This window comes from Pseudorasbora parva, chromosome 18, assembly GCF_024679245.1.
Source record: "Pseudorasbora parva isolate DD20220531a chromosome 18, ASM2467924v1, whole genome shotgun sequence".
NCBI classification, from domain to species: Eukaryota; Metazoa; Chordata; class Actinopteri; order Cypriniformes; family Gobionidae; genus Pseudorasbora; species Pseudorasbora parva.
Genome location: NC_090189.1, coordinates 30,277,785 through 30,296,351, shown reverse-complemented (window position 1 = coordinate 30,296,351; position 18,567 = coordinate 30,277,785). Strand labels below are relative to the sequence as shown.

The following is an 18,567-nucleotide window of genomic DNA, read 5'->3' as shown; positions in this document are numbered from 1 at the left end:
CCGCAAACAAACATAAACATAGATGTAGTTTTTAAAACAGCATGAGCCATTCGTTTTTTGTAATCTCAATGTTGTTCATCACAGCACCAAATACTTAATACTTAAAGACTTAATAGGCTATTTATTTTCAAACTTAGACATTTTTATGTTTTAATCTGGACTGCAAGATGCCCTAAAAATTAAAACTGTTCGAATTATTTGTGAACTATTAGTATTTGTAAGTCTATTAGTGGTAGGTAATCACCATAACAAGCATCACAGCATCGGTCAGGCACGCCTCCTTCAGCTCACGCCAACGAGCAAACGCTGGTCCAATGTTCATCCTCGTCCCATCACTTTTTCGTTTCCTCTTATTGCTTTCCCCCTAAAAAACTTTTCTTTCTTATTTGTCTGTGCCTCTTCAGACATGACTATATTATCCAACAAACAAAGTTGAGCTCGCACGTCCGAATTTAAGGAAGTGTGGGTGTTGGTGGAAGTGACGTATATGCCGTAAAGCAGTCGAATTTTGTAGTTCTTTTTGTTCTCGGGTTACTACCCGAAACCCGAAGTTTAAAAGTACGATTAAAAACGATACAGACCCCATCAAGCTATGGCAGACGTGTCATTCAACCTATTGTATGTCAATGTATCATCACAAGAGTCTTGAAAATATATTATGAAGGTTGAAAAGTTACCTGGTGCTGCTTTAAAGGTGCACTATGCAGCTTTCCGTCCACTGGAGGGCGCCTATTCAAAACAAATGCATATTTTGATGACGTAAAGTGTGAGCACAGCATCTTGGGAGATGTGGTCATCTCATCACAGCCGGTGGAAAATAGGACTCGGGCAGAAATCACGTTCGGTTATTTGCGGTTATTAACGTTACTGTAGTCTAAAGCAGAGCAGGACCGAGTGTTGTGGACCTGAGCACAGCTGCTGGAGTGATTGTTAAACAAATACCCGCCTCTCAAATACCGGGACTTTTATTATGACGGGACGGGACACATTCGCCGGGCGCCTGCACAGATCCGCTCTTCCGGTTATGATTTGGAGGTAATGTAGCTCTGTTTATCATATTAGATACATTTAAGTGTGTTTAAAACAATGTTATGACTTTACTCCGTGCGTTCACTTGTTCACACTGCTAAGAGTAAAGCGCTCCTGCCAAATAAAAGCCCAAACCGAGGGTAACGCAGATATGACGCAATTGACAGGCGACTCCCTCAAATGCAATGCTGAAACGTCCCTGTCCTTAGTTAAAATAGCAATTTTCTCACAATTTACAAATAGTTGGAAACTTATGGGATATTGTAGGTACTCAACTGAACAAAATATATAACACCGGCCTAGTGGTTTTTGGATATTTTACTGCAAAAATACTACATAGTGCACCTTTAAGAGAATATGTACAACCCTTTTGGACCATGCACCTGGTGTGTGTGTGTGTGTGTGTGTGCGCGCGCGCGCGCGCCCTACATTATGCAATCCCTACACCCCCCACAAAGATGGCAATTATCCGAGATCCTTGTCCTAATTTTTGTTACAAATCATACTAAAGGTTTTTTATTTTTTATTTTATGTAAAAATGCAGAACGTTTTCTGTGGTGGGTAGGAGTGGTAGTAGGGTAAGTGTAAGGGGGTTTATACAGTATAAAAACATGTCTATCGAAAGTCCCTATTAAACATGAAAACACAACTTGGGTGTCTTTATTTATTTGTTTGTTTGATCATGTGGTGTTCTGAGATAATAATGCTTCAAAAGCCTTTATTGAATGGGTTTAATAACCAGTAAATCCAGCCAATGGTGTAAAGGAGAGTGTGAGGAAGTGCTTCACCGACAGGAAGTTTAGCTGTAGTGAGATTGTTTAGTTTCTGGAGCGATGGCGGAGAACATGGAAGCAGAGAGCACTGGACTCGCGGAGAACAGGTCAGAAAACTGCGCTACAAGAGCCATTATGACAACGTCAAATGAATATTGACGCAGAAATCTGTGCTTATCTATATCTTAGCTATATAGCCTGCCTGGGTTACAGTGTGAAACTGTGAGTGGTGGAAAAGTCCACTGGCGCAGTTTTAGCGGAGCTAGCATTTTTGCTAGCGTCGTAACTTTAAACGTTTGCTGTTTTTTTATTTATATTATTGAATAGTTCACGATTGAAAACACAAGCTAAGCAAAATTGTACGTTTTAGAACTACGTACTAAATAAAACGAGAATATTTTCTGTTAGTAACTAAGTTAATGGTTTGTTTGCAGCTGACGTGTTAGCCTTCCTTTGCTTGCCGAATTTAGCTCGCTTGTTTGTGTAAGTTACGACAATTTTTTTCCCCACCCCATATTTATGCTGTGTTTTTGAGGTTGGTTAAATTATATTTAAGTTTGAATTAGCACTGAATAGAGAAAACAGATGAGATTCAGTTTAATGTAAACGTTAGTGGTTGGCTAACTGGTCATAAAAATAACTACAGTCATGGTAATACTGTAAAAACATCAACAACAACAAAAAAATGAAGATAAAGAGCCTAGCATATCCCCCTAAAAGTAGAAGATGATAATAATAATAATAATTATATATATATATATATATATATATATATATATATATATATATATATATATATATATATATATATATATATAGAATCAAAGATAATCATACAAACTAATATATCATACAAAAATACAACAATTCGCATGTTTATTAAGCTAAATAATCATATACAGTCATGAACTAACATAGTCATTCAAACCTAGGATTTGAAAAAGACTCAAGAAATGGGCATATAAAGCTCTGGAAAAATAAAACACAATCGACAAAACAGTCATTTTACAGACATGGATATTAAAATATGAGCAGAGAAGAAAAAAAAACTTGAATTAGTCACCTTAAAGGTCCCATATTGTCAAAACCTAAATGTCCTTGCTGTTTCATTATAACTCAGTTCTAGGGGCTATGTAACTACCATATACGTTTCAAAACAGTCAATCCACAGTCAAATGCACACAGCCTGCATAAAGTAGCTGTGTCTTTTTAAGGAGCTGTTGAGACTTCTGTAAAAATGTGATGTCAACTACTCAGTCTTTGCCTTCAGTCACCGCCCGAGCACTGCCCACCGTCCCGCCTGCCTCATCGCATCGTTTTCCTCGTCCACTGGTGTTCAGTCGATGCGAAGTGAGTGGATCTAAAGTAGTTGTTCACAAAATTGTGATGCTGTGGAAAAACATAATCATTGCATAAGCTGCCGAAGGATCCCGATGTCAGAGAAAAATGGATTCAGTTTATTTTCACATTTCACTGTGGATTATTTGGTAATTCAGTCGCAGTGTCAGCACAGACATTTACGATAGGGATTTGACCTGGCACAAACATGTAAGACAGTGTTCATTCTAATGCCTGATCAGTGATTTCTAATGTGTAATTATTAAACGATTTAGAAAGAAAATCTGCCTGAACTATACTGTTTATTTATTACTCTCTTTATAATGACTGAAGCTGTCAATCAAACTGAGAGTTTATTTGGAAACTTACTAAAACTGCCGTTATAATGAATGACGCTGTTACACAGCACAATTTTGCTGTTCGTTATGGTGAAAGCATTTCATGGAAGAAAACATTACAATGAACGTTACAAGAAACACATTAAAATGTCATCTAACGTTATTCAGTGCTCATCACTGCAATCTTTTGTGTGGAATAGATCTAAATATAATGTTATAGTCACTTCACGATTTATTAATCTCGACAGCTGTAAAAGTAAAAATCATAGTAAAAGTATTGGAGAGTTTCCATGTAATACGCATTGTATGCAAAGATGTCAGCCAATCACAGCAGTGGGTGTTTACACTGAAGTCTCACGGCCCCTTCAAACAGAGCGTTTAAGCCAAAGGGGTAAATTCAGGATAGAAAAATGCCTTATTTCTAAATTATGAAAATGTTATGATACTAACAATATAAGTATAGATCAGGAAACATTATAAAATAATTTTAAAAAATCACAATACAGGACCTAAAAAAAAATATATATATATATATATATATATATATATATATATATATATATATATATATATATATATATATATATATATATATATATATATATATATATATATATAAATAAATAAATAATATTAGGGCTGTCAAAATTAATTAATTAATAGGGAAAGAAAAGGCTTATTAATAAAATTACTCTGAAACAAGTGCAGTTATAGCCGACATAAGCTACCATATTTTCTGCTTAAAGATCCCGTTTTTCGTGTGTTTTTGAAGCCTTGATTGTGTAAAGTGTGCAATATAACATGAGTTCATGTTTCGCGTGTAAAAAACAGTATTTTTCACACAATTAACTTATCTGTACACCGCTGTTTTCTCTAAAAACGGCCTGATGATTTCCTTGTTCTATGAAGTCCCTCCTTCAGAAATACGTAACGAGTTCTGATTGGGCCAGCGCTTCCCGTGTTGTGATTGGACAGCAGCTTAGCGCACTTTACCTGGAAAGGTCCCGCCTCTTACATTACAGGGAGATGCAAGCGCTGAATGCGCTCTACTCTCCACTTGGGAGAGCAACAAGACCACGCCCCCTTTGTTGTGTATTCTTGTGGGTGGAGGGTTAGTCAACAAACGGTTCTAGTGACGTCATTTCTGCAAGGGCATTTTTATACTGAGAACATTCTCTGCAGTCCGAGCAAGATGCACTGCAAGCTCACTCTCGCTCAGGTAAATCGTTAACACCATCACCACTTACAGTACATGTGTTTTATAGAAACTTGGGCCGAAAAGCACACGCTGACGTCAGCATTTGTGACGTTGCTCCGACTAAGCTTTTCAAACCGGAAGACAGAAATCGCTCTGAAAAATGCAAAAAAAACTATTTTCACATATGAATACCATTAATGAGTACCCTTAGTGTTTTCAATGATGTGCAGCCTATACATATCTGATTACATCTCAAAAAAAGTGTTTTGGGGTTTCATGACCCTTTAAGCTCATCCAGAGTGTTGGGTCTTGCGTCTCTCAACTTTCTCTTCACAGTATCCCACAGATTCTCTATGGGGTTCAGGTCAGGAGAGTTGGCAGGCCAATTGAGCACAGTAATACCATGGTCAGTAAACCATTTACCAGTGGTTTTGACACTGTGAGCAGGTGCCAGGTCCTGCTGAAAAACCAAATCTTCATCTCCATAAAGCTTTTCAGCAGATGGAAGCATGAAGTGCTCCAAAATCTCCTGATAGCTGCATTGACCCTGCCCTTGATAAAACACAGTGGACCAACACCAGCAGCTGACATGGCACCCCAGACCATCACTGACTGTGGGTACTTGACACTGGACTTCAGGCATTTTGGCATTTCCTTCTCCCCAGTCTTCCTCCAGACTCTGGCACCTTGCTGTCCATCATTATTCTAGAGACATGGTGGTGAAGTTTTGGAAGCAGCATGCAGAAAAGTCAAGGAGGAAAGCTAGGCGTTATGCTGATACGAAGTAACGTAAGGGCGCCGAGCGAGCTGTAACCGGGCGCCGTCTGTGGAAGCCTTTGCTGCAAAGGCTCGGTAAAGTAAAATGAACTTGAGGATCGCACGCTGAACCTGCAAGCGTTGACTATCTAATTTATGTCAGGAGTGCAAAATAACCAATCTGTAGGCTAATGAACAATATTTTTGATGAAATATCAACAAGATATTTCGCTCTGTGCTCCAGATGCGCGGTCGAGACTATGAAGCCTCAAACCCCTTCGCTTTTACCGATCATAGAATTACACATCTCTGTCGCTTCGCATGTTCGTGGGTGGTTCACGTTCTTATTACATTGGCGCGTTGTTCATCTTGCCAAACAGCGTGCATTTTTGGACAAATATAATTTTATCACGTTTGCAAAATATTTCGTCATGCAGAATAACATTTATTTTCATTTCTCACTGAATTATGCTGGTTTGAAGAGCTGAATGATTTACGATCTCTGCTGCACGCCACTCATAGCTCTCTCATTCGCTGTACTCATCCCTCATTTAATCTCACTGTGGTAAACAATGCCAACGGGAACCAAGAACATGTCTCAGAACCGCTGTAACTGCTGCTATTGGTATCGCTAATCTTAATGCACCTATATAACACTCCCCTATTTATGCAAACCATTCCCTTTTTCCACACAATACCATCCCACCTTTTCACAGTCGACCACTCCCCTTTTAAGAAGCCTTTTCAAATCGAAGGTGTGAAAACACCACTGCAGCAGGGGGGTTTCATGACCCTTTAGGGCCGCTATCGAAGCATCCTGGGCCTCCATAACACCTCAGCAGTGCCATAGGCTGATCGCCTCCATGCCACGCCGCATTGAAGCAGTCATTTCTGCAAAAGGATTCCCGACCAAGTATTGAGTGCATAACTGAACATAATTATTTGAAGGTTAACTTTTTTTGTATTAAAAACACTTTTCTTTTATTGGTCGGAATAAATATGCTAATTTTTTTAGGTTTTCATTAGCTGTATGCCAAAATCATCAGTATTAAAACAATAAAAGACCTGAAATATTTCAGTTGATGTGCAATGAATCTAAAATATATGAAAGTTTAATTTTTATCATTACATTATGGAAAATAATGAACTTTATTACAATATGCTATTTTTTTTTAGAAGGACCTTTATATATTAGGGCTGTCAATCGATTAAAATATTTAATCGCATGAGTGTCATGAGTTAACTCGCGATTTAATCACACGTTTTTATATGTTGTAAATGTATCTTGAATTAAGTTTGAATGAAGTTTTTAATACTCTAATCAACATGGGTATATGGACAAATATGCATGCTTTATGCAAATGTACGTTTATTATTAGCGAAACCATAGGCTACTTATTCAATAATAATCATGTATCATTTGTCATAGATGTTTATTAAAGAACTTGTCTCTTAAAGGCTTACTTCAGCGCTGGGAAGATGAATCTGTATTTAAACTGGGTCATCAATGTAGTATAAATGTGAAATTATTTTTGAATTTGGTGCCGTCTAGACTGAGAAAAGACAGAAAATGTATTTTGTCTCATGGGGATGAAAGACTACAATTCCTAGAATGCTTCGCTGCACTATGAGGCCATTCCCAAAGCCACCTACTTGACTACTGTGACTGAGTTGGAGAAGACACTACAATTAAAAACTGAACGTGTCTGTTCAATATAATGAGTGAGTCACCGCGCGAGTATCACAGCACTGAGCACTAACTGCAGGAGTCAGATAAATGAGCTGATGAGCTATCATGATGAGAGCTGAGGTAATCGCGACTACACTCGCAGCTTACATTCAGAACGCGAGTTCAGTCTGGCGCGTTTCAGTTCATGCCTTTGCAAGTTTAACTTTCATAGAAATTAATTTGAGAAGTTAAAAGACTTACATTGCTCACCATAGCTCCGTTTAAATGAGAGCGCAGGGAGAGCTCAGCTTGCAGCTACAGGCAGAGTGTAATCTCCCATCCCCCATGCGCGGGTTCAAAACATGCGGAAATGGCTCCCTCTGCTGGCTGTAGTCTTTAGCCTCTGGCCAAACATTCCTCCTATGATGCAAATATTGTCAATTTGCGTCATAGGAGGAATTTTTCCAGAAATAAAGTGCATAAATCTCTTGTCTCAGGGGGATATGAGGGGGGAAAGCACAATCATTTGAATATACTTCAGGGTATCTACTGATACAAAGCCATATGCTAATCGCTGAACTAACCCTTTAACTTAACTTGAGTCTAATAAAAAGAAAATATGGTAGCTTATAGGCGATAACTGCGCTTTTGGTTTAGAATATTAATGTTAACCATTTTCTTTCTCTATTAATGTTTGCTGCTGCATCCTTTACATCTATGGCCTTAATCGTACGTTAATAAATGTAGTGCCGTTAAAATGAATTTGCGTTAACGCATTATTAACTTTGAGAGCCCATATATATATATATATATATATATATATATATATATATATATATATATATTAGGGCTGGGCGATATGGCCCAAAAAAAAAATCCCCGATTTTTTCACCAAAAATTCGATTTACGATTTAAAACGATTTTTTCCCCCTCCTACTTAAAATCAGTCTGCAGATGACAAAGAAATTGTTCAAAACAAGTTTTAACTTTATTTTGTTTAGGTAAAATTAAATATTTGCAGCTTGGTAGAAGTGCCACCTGGGGTGCAAAACTTCCAGCATGTGAATAACCCCCGACTATTCCACAGTATTAATGGGCACCATATCTTTTGCAATAAACAGTATACATATCAAAGGTTTATGAATTGATATGCAGATAAAATTAACTTTTATTAACAACAGTAATGTGCAAAAAAAGTATAGGGAAAATTTAAATGTAGCCTAATGCTCTTATTAAATATAGATTAGCATTGTTCTTCAATAGTCTCACACTGAACTGATCGACAGCTTCAGTGATTATTAAAGGAGCTCTTTACTTTACTGTAATTTAGTCACAATTTGAAGAAAAGTTTAGTTTTTCCTGAGACTGTGACTTCGTACTTTCCATACATTAGGGAGTGGAAATCGCTAATAAATCAATAAGTGCTCTTCTGCTGGTTATAGTGGTGGGCATTTCATATCTTTTTTAAAATAAAAATGCTACAAAATGGATTACACATTTAAAAAAAATAAACTAAAAAAAACATTTGACTATTTCTTTCACAAGACCCCTTTAAACTTTTAGTTTTACAAACCATCACATTAAAAATAACATTACAATCGGATATCTAGAGCTTTGAAGTGCTGGAAATAAGTGTGAAGCTCTTGAAAACCATTGGAAAGTGCTTGAATTTCAATCTCAAAAGGTTGTACGAATCCTGAGATAAATAATGACAACAACAACATTAAATCCATGTGGTTTTACTACAGTAAATCATGGTGAATGTTGGTGATTTGTGACTGAAACCCCTGACCTTCGCTCAGCTCTGTTTGATCTGATATCTGTGGTTTATAACAGAATTGTGCGCCGACCGCTTCCACTAGATCACAGTAGCAATGGTGTGTGTTGATTTAAACGGTCTCTCACTGGATCACCAGCGCTGTGTATCGTGTCTGTCACGAGATTGGCCCGTGTGTGAGCTCGCGCTGCGTTCGTGTCAGCGCAGCTTTAAATGAGTATAGCGCCTACCGCGGTTCCGTTCAGACTTCAAACACACTTTGCAGCGGGGTATTGTTAATTGTTCTGTGAAAAACTGAACCAATTACGAATGACACGGTATGTTGTTAGACGCGATCCTTGTTGTTTGTGTACCTCTGTGGCAAACGCGCGCGGGGAGGGCTGAGCCATTACGGGAGCTCAGAGGGGAGCGTCGGCGGATTTGAAAGAGAAAACCGATTTTCATTCACAAAAATCGTCGTAAACTAAAAACTCGAATTAATTCATAAAATCGATTTATCGCCCAGCCCTAATATATATATATAGCAACAGTATGCGCTTGTTTACATGAACAATGGAAAAGCGGAGCAGAAAATGAGATCTGTTCTGGCCTAATGGTTAGGGAGTTGGACTTGTAACCTGACGGTTGCGTGTTCAATTCTCAGTACTATCAGGAAACAACTAAAGATGGAGCCACCTAACTCTTAATCGCCCCCTGGGGGTGTTGTGAAAAGTGTATGTTTTAGGTCAACACTAGGGGTGTAACGATACACTTGTTACGATTCGATATGTATCTTGATACTGAACTCACGATATGGTGTGTGTGTGTTTATTATTTGTGTATTATTATCAGGACCCACAAATATTCCCCCATTGCATTATTATACATTATGTTCAACATTATGTTTAGTCGTTGTATGATTCTATGTAATAAGATAATTATTGTAGTAATGTCACTGACAAAAATTTTCCTGCACGCATTACTCACGCTTTCAATGCAGGCAGCATTCTCTCCCCATGCTTGCTATGCCCTGCCTCTCCCGCTATTAATGCAGTAGCCTATGTAAGAATGAACCATCTAAAATGCTTTGAATAATCATACTACTAAATTAAATGTGATCTAGTAATTTAAATGAGGGTTGCGCTTTCACAACGGAGTGCTGCTTTAAATGGTGTTTGCGTTTTGATTTTGGCGGAGTGTCGCTTTAAATAATGTTTGCGCTTTCACTTTGAGGAGCGCCGTTCCGGCAGCGCGTGCACTTCAGATGATCAATGCAATCGATCACAGTTCTAATCGCAAGAAAGTGTGTGAAAATGACTGCTCTCGAACTGTCAATGTTTAGCTCATCCAAGAATTTTAATTCTAGATTTACCCCATTTCATGTTGTTTTCTCATGTCATGCAATCATTTGAACGCCCGTGTTTACTACATTATGTGCGTCGTGTTAAATATAGTCATCATATAAAGCCATTGTGTCTCTTCAGAAGACTTGAAGACTTCAGAAGATTTGGATTAGACACTCGATTAGTTATTTTTGCAATGCCTTTTTGGCATTTTTCCATCGTTTTAAGTTTGAGAGGAATGGACTTTAAAGATGGAGGAATAGAAATCCTTCAGGTTTCATAATAAATGTCTTCATTTGTGTTTGGAAGTTAAACGAAAAATGACATGATGGTGAGTAGGCCTACATGATGACAGAATTTACATTTGTGGTAGCCTACATTTGTTAATTTGTGTTTGGGTGAATTATACCTTATAAATAATTCTACTACAACAAGTTGAGCCTTGGATAAAACAACTATATATCGCGAAACATATCGTTTCCATCAACGATACATATGGTCACATTTTAATATCGCGATATACCGTTTAATGATATAACGTTACAACCCTAGTCAACACTATAGCAGAGAATAGAGCACACGACTGTTACTTATGTGACTTGCTTGATGTTTTAAATCATGTAAAATCACTGTGCTCTCGGCTGAATAACCTTTGTAGCTTTGATGTATCAAGTGTATATTTAATTAATGTGAAAACTATTGTTTTGATTACTTACAGACTACTTATTTTTAATAACAAAGATTAATTAAAAAAATAACCCACAGGTGTCTTTGTTTTCCTGAATGTTCTTGATGTTCAGTTTTAGGTTGATATAACTATATATTACCAAGTCAAGCAAAGAGTTTGGTATTTAAATATTTGCATTACATTTTTTTTGTTTACATTGATGTTAAAGTTACATTTTCAGATTTGTGACATCAATTTTTGTTGTAACGATGCTTTCTTTTCCCAGAAAGAATGTAAAACACTCAAATTGTATCATTCTCAGTCTTTAAATAATTTAATATAATTTAAATAGATTTTTACACACTAATAGCAATATTGTATCATATTGAATGCATATCGAATATCGCATTATTTAACAAGGTATTGCACAGCCCTAGTGAACGGTCTGCAACACGCATGCATTATTTGCATACTGCATAATCTAGGGATGCGCTGATACCATTTATTTTTTTCTAAAACCAAAAACTGATTATTGGATTTTGTTTTTGTCAGCTGTTCTTTTACATCTTAATCTTCTTACTGAGCATAAGATATACTGGCCGCAAAGTGTAGTAAAATATAGATACTACTGAACATGATACACAAGATGCGTCATTCTGTACTCGCATATGCAAGGCAGGCGGTCTTATTTTTAAAAATCATTGGGAAGTGGAAGAAAAATAAATATAAAAATATATAATCATAATCTACACATTAAATGGGTAAAAAAAATTAATGATATGGTAATGTTAATAAAAACGTATCACTATTTCTATATTTAGAACACACATTCATGAAAAACAGTTTGTAGAAAAATACAACTAATACAAGTTTATTTCTAGAGACCCTGGTTTGTGTGAATGGGCGTTTTCGTCCACCACCACCGAAGACCATTTTTGACCCTGTTTGCAATTGAATTGTTACTGTAACTTTTACCTGTAATTAAACTGAATCATGAGGCCAGTAAAGCTCACCTCTGTTGAACCAGCAGAATAATTAATGCGATGAAGAAATGCAGCGCTCTGTGTTTAGATTGATGGAGATCCATCATGTTTGTTTATAGAGAAAGCCCCATAAGACACTGTATGAATTCACAATTTCACATCTCGTTCATTATTTATTTGGACCATGGTTTATTTGAATAAATCTGAATGTTTTAAATTAGACATTAATGTAATGTTTATTAAAATACCATGCCATTAGTGTCTGAAATATAACATTTTCCTAGACAACAATTTTGCTGTTCAGCTTTTAGTGGTGGTTTTGCATACCAATGATATTGGTAATTCAATCACCTGAATGTATTTTAGAATTTCTATCTTGTATTAACCTGAAATGTCTTATGTCGTTTTTTGTTAAATGTGTAAATTGTTGTTTATTCTTTTTTTTGCCATAAAAAAAAGCCTTGTTGCTGACATTATGTAAATAAATAAATATTGGTAATTTAAGAGTTTTGTCATTCGTTTCTCCTCAGTATGGTGTTACGTTTCCGTAGCCCTGCTCCACCACCAAGCGCAGTTTTGCGAGGACCCCCTCCATTACTACGACCCCCACCTCCACCCTTTGGCATGATGAGAGGACCCCCACCACCCCCTAGACCCCCTTTTGGTAGACCACCGTTTGATACCAGTATGCCACCTATGCCCCCACCTGGAGCTTTGCCCCCACCCATTGGACCTCCACACCTGCAGGTAGGAATGATTACAAAAATACGATATTGTGCGCTTGATGTCTCCGATATCTTTGTCCCTAATAGTCTAAGTTTTGTCTTTTTCACAGAGGCCACCATTCATGCCCCCACCCATGGGAAACATGCCTCCTCCTCCCGGTATGATCTTTCCGCCAGGAATGCCTCCATCACCAGGAGTGACTTCAAGTTTGACTAGTGATGAAATCTGGGTAGAAAACACCACACCAGAAGGAAAGGTACTAAACCGTACTCCCTGAAAGAGTACCGGTAGCTGTATTTTCTTAATGCTTAATTATGACTGTTAAAATGTATTGTACAAGCTTCTGTTCTGTTCTATATTTCATCTGCAGCGTACATTTAGAGCCGCTCCAGTGCAGTGGCACAGTAATCACATGACATTTTCCTGTGGCAATGTAGGGAACCACTTGTTATACAAAAGTCACATAACAGTTCATGTTTTAAGGCTGCAATTTAGTTTTAATCCAACAGACATGTGTGTGTTCTGAGTAAGCGATCATAAATCAAAGGCATGCAACAGAAGTCTCTCTCTTTCTTTTTCTCTTTCTCTCTCTCTCTCTCTCTCGCTCTCTCGCTCTCTTTCTCTTTCTCCACACTAAGTAACGTTAGTAATATGTGCATCATTTTACTTTCTTTGCTTTTGAAATATCCGACAGAACTATAAATAGTCCAAGCGACGTCTTTGAAAAAAAGGGATTTGCACTCGACACGCTTGAGAGTCTATGCTACTGCGGACTCAATACACTAAGTGTGCTTAACTTATCAGAAGGGATGGGTACTGAACTCAGTTCTTTTAAAGGAACACTCCACTTTTTTTGAAAATAGGGTCATTTTCCAAGTCCCTTAGAGTTATACAGTTGAGTTTTAACATTTTTGAATTCATTCAGCCGATCTCTGTATCTGGCGGTTCCACTTTTAGCATAGCTTAGCATACATCATTGAATCATATCAGTCCATTAGCATCAGTACTCAAAAAATTACCAAAGACTTTCAACATTTTTCCTATTTAAAACTTGACACTTCTATAGTTACATCGTGTACTAAGACCAACAAAAAATGAAATGTATCTATTTTTTAGACTATTATAGCTAGAAACTATTTTCTCATTCCAGCGTAGGTACTTTGCGGCCGTCATGGGTGCAGCGGCGCAATGATATTACACAGCACCTGAAAATAGGCAACTTTCTATCTACATACCAGCGTGACAATCTGCTTGCACAGAGAGCGCGCCTTGTAACCAATGGAGAAGTTTGTGAGAGACGCATCAGAAAATATTTACTTTGGTGCAGATCCCGAACCATATCTATTAGAACCGGAATAACAGTTACACTGAAGACGAGCTTTTGAAGTGTGAAAGAGAAAGTGTGGCTGAACAGACTCGAGCAGAAGGGACGAGGTTAGTCCCTTCAAACTGGTTAGTCAGCGAAGAGTCAAAATTCAAGGAAAAAATGGTCCGACATGGAGTCGGTCTTCCGACCTTTTGATTTTGACTAACGTAATATGTGAGTGAAATAAGCTGAGACTGAGCTGGTTATTATGAAGACAGAGAGAGTGCGCGCTCTTCTCTTTCTCTCTGTCACTCAACTAACATGCGTCCTGTCATCTATCACTCATAAATCAAAATAACTGATCAAATAAGGCTACAAACAACAAACTTTTTTTGGCGGCCGCCAAATAATTTTCAATGCAGGAGACACACTCCGAAGCCTCCGCACACAACGTAACATCACTAACGTCGTAGTATTTTGTACCAATGATAAACAATACAGACAATTCCACATTCTATTTTAATCAAAACTATACACTACCTCACCAGAACTCTACAACAAAACTACTAACATTATATACTGTATAAACCAAATGGCTGCGCAAACCCCCACGCTAAGTGATTGGATTCACAAGTAACGTTAGCTAAAGACAACTGCAGTGCTTTTCAATCTGGTCGTTCAAGCTAACAAAAAATTTAATAATGTTATACTTACAGCCATGGGGGATGATACACTTTGCCCAATCTGACCATATCCCGCAGTTTCTTGTTTGAATCTACCGGTGTTTTGATATCTATGGTTCAGAGCAGTCAACCACGGATTCTTTTGTTCCTTGTTTTTGTTGGTATTTTGTGAAACATGATGGTAGTAGTATACACCTTCACTGCAACTCTGCATTATCTGCGATGACACAAACTTAGTGCCAGTCGCATTGGAAGTTACCTATCTGAGGACTACTTTCAGGCGCTGTGTAAAATCGTGACGCTGAACCCATGGTACGACCACAAAGTTTCATAATTCATATGCTGAAATGAGAAAATAGGTCCTATCTATATAAAAGTCTAAACTTTTAATTTTCTGTTTGTCTTAGTACACAATGTAACTGCAGAATGGTAAAGTTTTAAATAAGAAAAATATTATCTTTGAAAAAATAAAGTCTTTGGTCATTTTTAAGACCGATGCTAATGGACTGATATGATTCAATGATGCTAAAAGTGGAATCGCCAGATACAGAGATCGGCTGAATGGATTCAAAAACGTTAACTCAACTGTATAACTCTAATGGACTTGGAAAAATTAGCCTATTTTCAAAAAAAGTGCAGTGTTCCTTTAACCGTGCGTTCACACCGCCGCTGGCGAGAGTGTCAAAATTCGCCACCCTGCCAACGACGATATAGAAAGGTTTGTGGACGCACTGTCACTCTGATGTAGATTGAATGTTTTTTTCTTTTTTTAAACTGTATTTAAAGAGGCCACAAAGCAAACAAGCATGTTGATTGATAGACTGACCACAAGTAGGGTATAAATTAACCTCATGAAATCATTTAAATGTAAAAGAAAGAATGAATTGCATACCCGCTGAACAACGACCGTTCTAGTGCCTATAAAATAGTGTTGCGCGACTCTTAACAAATTAAACATCACTATGAATGATATCGTCATAAATGATAGTGAAACCCGCACAGCAATGAACAACTTCTTACATTTTGCTTGGGAACTAATGTGGTCGGAACCAAAGTTTACAGGCCTGCGTTCTCTGGATTTCTCTCAGCACTTCTTCATTCTGACTGGTTGCCGCCGAACCGCGTTATAGCTCATTACCTTAAAATTGAGCTGATTTCAACTCTCCTCGACGCCCAAATCGTCCAAGACGCGCTGCACCGCTCTCGCCGGAGCTCGCCGCCCGGCTCCCATTGAAAATGAATGACTTCCGGCCACCTTGCTCCTCTCGCCGCCGGCGGTGTGAACGCACAGTAGGGCCGAATTCACAAACTGAAATGCGCGTAACGGTCACGTGTTTCCATCTCTGCTTACTCATATGAGGACATGAATGCATGAACTTTACCTCCAGAGCTGCTCTGAGAGTCACTTCATGAGCATTTTACTATACATTTAAGAAAAAATTATCATATATCATAAACACACAGAAACCTAAGGGTCTTCAATGGCAACCTGTCTAAATAAAAGTTTGATTTAACTTGACAAATATATTGCTGTTGTACAGCAGAATTTAGATATGTCTCAGTATAATAATAATACTAACACTAATGTAGTAATCAATTTCAATTTCATTACAATAGTTGTTTTATCACATTTAGAAATAATGTAAAATACCACTAAATAAAATGTTTACAATTTTTTTTTTTTAAATAAACATGTATTAAACATTATTCAACATATATTTTACTTCCCCTCACTCCAAAACAAATCCTCCCTTATTTTCACTACAAACAACATTTAAGGCCAAACATAAACTTATTTTAATTTTTTTAACCTTTCTCATTCCGCACGAATCCAAATGTGTGTGCTTTGTGCATGTTTTGCGTGTTTGATTTTAATTACATTTATATAAGTTGCAGCACGTCGAAGATGGTTAAAAATGTATTTTTTATTACGGAAAATATGGTTTATTGCATTTGCTAGTCAATCTGAATCTTGGACAAGACAGTAGTCAACCATCCTGACCCAGTCCTAGCATTATTGTACTAGGACTTTTGAAACCTTTCTGTTATGCTCTTCCAGGTATATTACTATAATGCCCGGACACGTGAGTCGGCCTGGACCAAACCAGAGGGAGTAAAGATCATCCAGCAGTCAGAGCTCAATCCTCTAATGGCAGCTCAGTCTGGAGGAGCTGCAGCTGCTCCTAACAGTGCTTCCTCTACTGCGGTTAGCAGCACCACAGTTGCGGCCGACCCGGTCTCCACCCAGAGTCTGTCCCCCTCGCACACCCTCAACTCCAGCCCTGACCCCAGCACCAGTCCGGCCCCCACTGCCTCCCAAACCTCCACTAGTGAGTATTACTCACACAGGATAAGGCATGGATCCTTGTAGCGGCCTTTTGTTCCCAACTAGGGGTTCATGTGGGAACTGAAGAGGTTTTAATTAATGTACAATTAAATACATTTAGCGGTATAATTAATCAAATTAACTTGTAATATACAATCTTATTTTTAATTTAAGAGTAGGCACGTCCATTTGTATTTTGAAGGTGTGAAATTTCTGGTGTCATCTTCATAATTGATACATAATTGATTCAATAATAGGTTGTAATATTACTTGTATGTATATATGTATACTTGTATGTATGTATATGTATTATAATAATTATAAGCACAATGGTTTGTAGCCCAATTTTTTTTTAAATCTTATTTTACAGGACAATTGTAATGTAAAACAGTAATATATTTGTTATTGTAATTTGTTAAATGAAAATACTAAGGACTAAAATTTAGTATTATTATTATTCTTTAGTATTCATAATCAGTTGTATTTAGTATTTTGTGAAGGTTAAAGTGCATGAATCAGACTGACATCCTCACATACTTTCATGCAGAGACATGGACATGAGTTATTTTAACAACATAGGAATGCATATGCAATGTAGCACGTCCAATGTAGCACTGATCCAAAAGTCAACTGAAGTATTCTCTATAAGGAATGAGGAATGTGTAGCATGATGAAACGTCTATTTTAAAGGATAATGTAAGTTCCTTTGATTAGCATATAAACATCCAACCTTTGTGGGCGGACTAAATAACTGTTGTTTGCATCCATTATTCAACAACAACGGGAATAAAAGCTTAATTACAACTCTACAATATTAATAATAAGCCCTTTGTTAGTGCAGCCCTATTATATTAAATCATTTTGGAATAAAAACAATCCTAATAAAACCCATACTCATTATCTAAGGAGTTTAGCTGACAAAAAAAGTTTGAGAACCACTGATTTAATAGATTGGTAGTACTCGTGGCCAATGTGATAAATCTATAATGTTTTGTCTTGATGCCTTTAATCACACACCCATTCTTTCCCTTTGCTTTGTCGTTCTTGTAGCGTCTGTTGTTTCTGAGATGCCTCCAGTGGCCTCTACACCCCCTGCTAGTGTAGGTGTGACCCCTGTTGCTGTGGTCAGTGTTCCTACAGTAACCGCTACAGTCACTGCAGTGCAGACAATGCCGCTGTTGCATCAGAGTCTCCCTCCTGGCCTGCCTGTGGCCCAGCCAGCATTTCCCCCGGTCATGGTACCACCATTCAGAGTGCCTCTCCCTGGCATGCACATCCCACTGCCTGGTATGTAGAAATTAATTTTGTCTTGAAAGTAAGTTGAATTGCCTAGTTAGTTTAGCCAAACAATCCAGCAAATGTAGAGGTAAGAGATGGCCATTTCAAAAAGGCTAAAATATGTGGATGGATGGATATTAGGGCTGTCAACAAATATTCTGTCAACAATAAATAGTTTATAAAAAAACAAATTTCGAAGGTGAAAATTAATATTCGAAAAAAGAAAAAAAAAAGCAGGGGGAAAAACTTGCCACGGTATTAGAGGCGTGGCTGTTTGCCTTGCGAGTGAGCGTGCGCACGGGCGTTCAGGGATAGGTCACAGAAGTCGCAATGTCACTGCTGATGGTTGACACGTCTTGCAGTGAAGATGGCAGAAAGTGCAGAGCCCACCTCGACCG

General features: G+C 37.7%; 1 protein-coding gene across 1 annotated transcript in view; it reads left to right on the top strand.

The window, feature by feature from the left end:
- Positions 1-1,781: 1,781 nt before the first annotated feature.
- The window catches only part of tcerg1b (transcription elongation regulator 1b (CA150)), a 28,285-nt gene continuing 11,499 nt past the window's right edge, over positions 1,782-18,567 (top strand). The window contains exons 1-5 of the mRNA XM_067424532.1: positions 1,782-1,909; positions 12,381-12,597; positions 12,686-12,832; positions 16,625-16,895; positions 17,942-18,178. Coding sequence (XP_067280633.1) covers positions 1,863-1,909; positions 12,381-12,597; positions 12,686-12,832; positions 16,625-16,895; positions 17,942-18,178 — 919 coding nt within the window. The 5' untranslated portion in view covers positions 1,782-1,862. The remainder of the gene's footprint in view (positions 1,910-12,380; positions 12,598-12,685; positions 12,833-16,624; positions 16,896-17,941; positions 18,179-18,567) is intronic.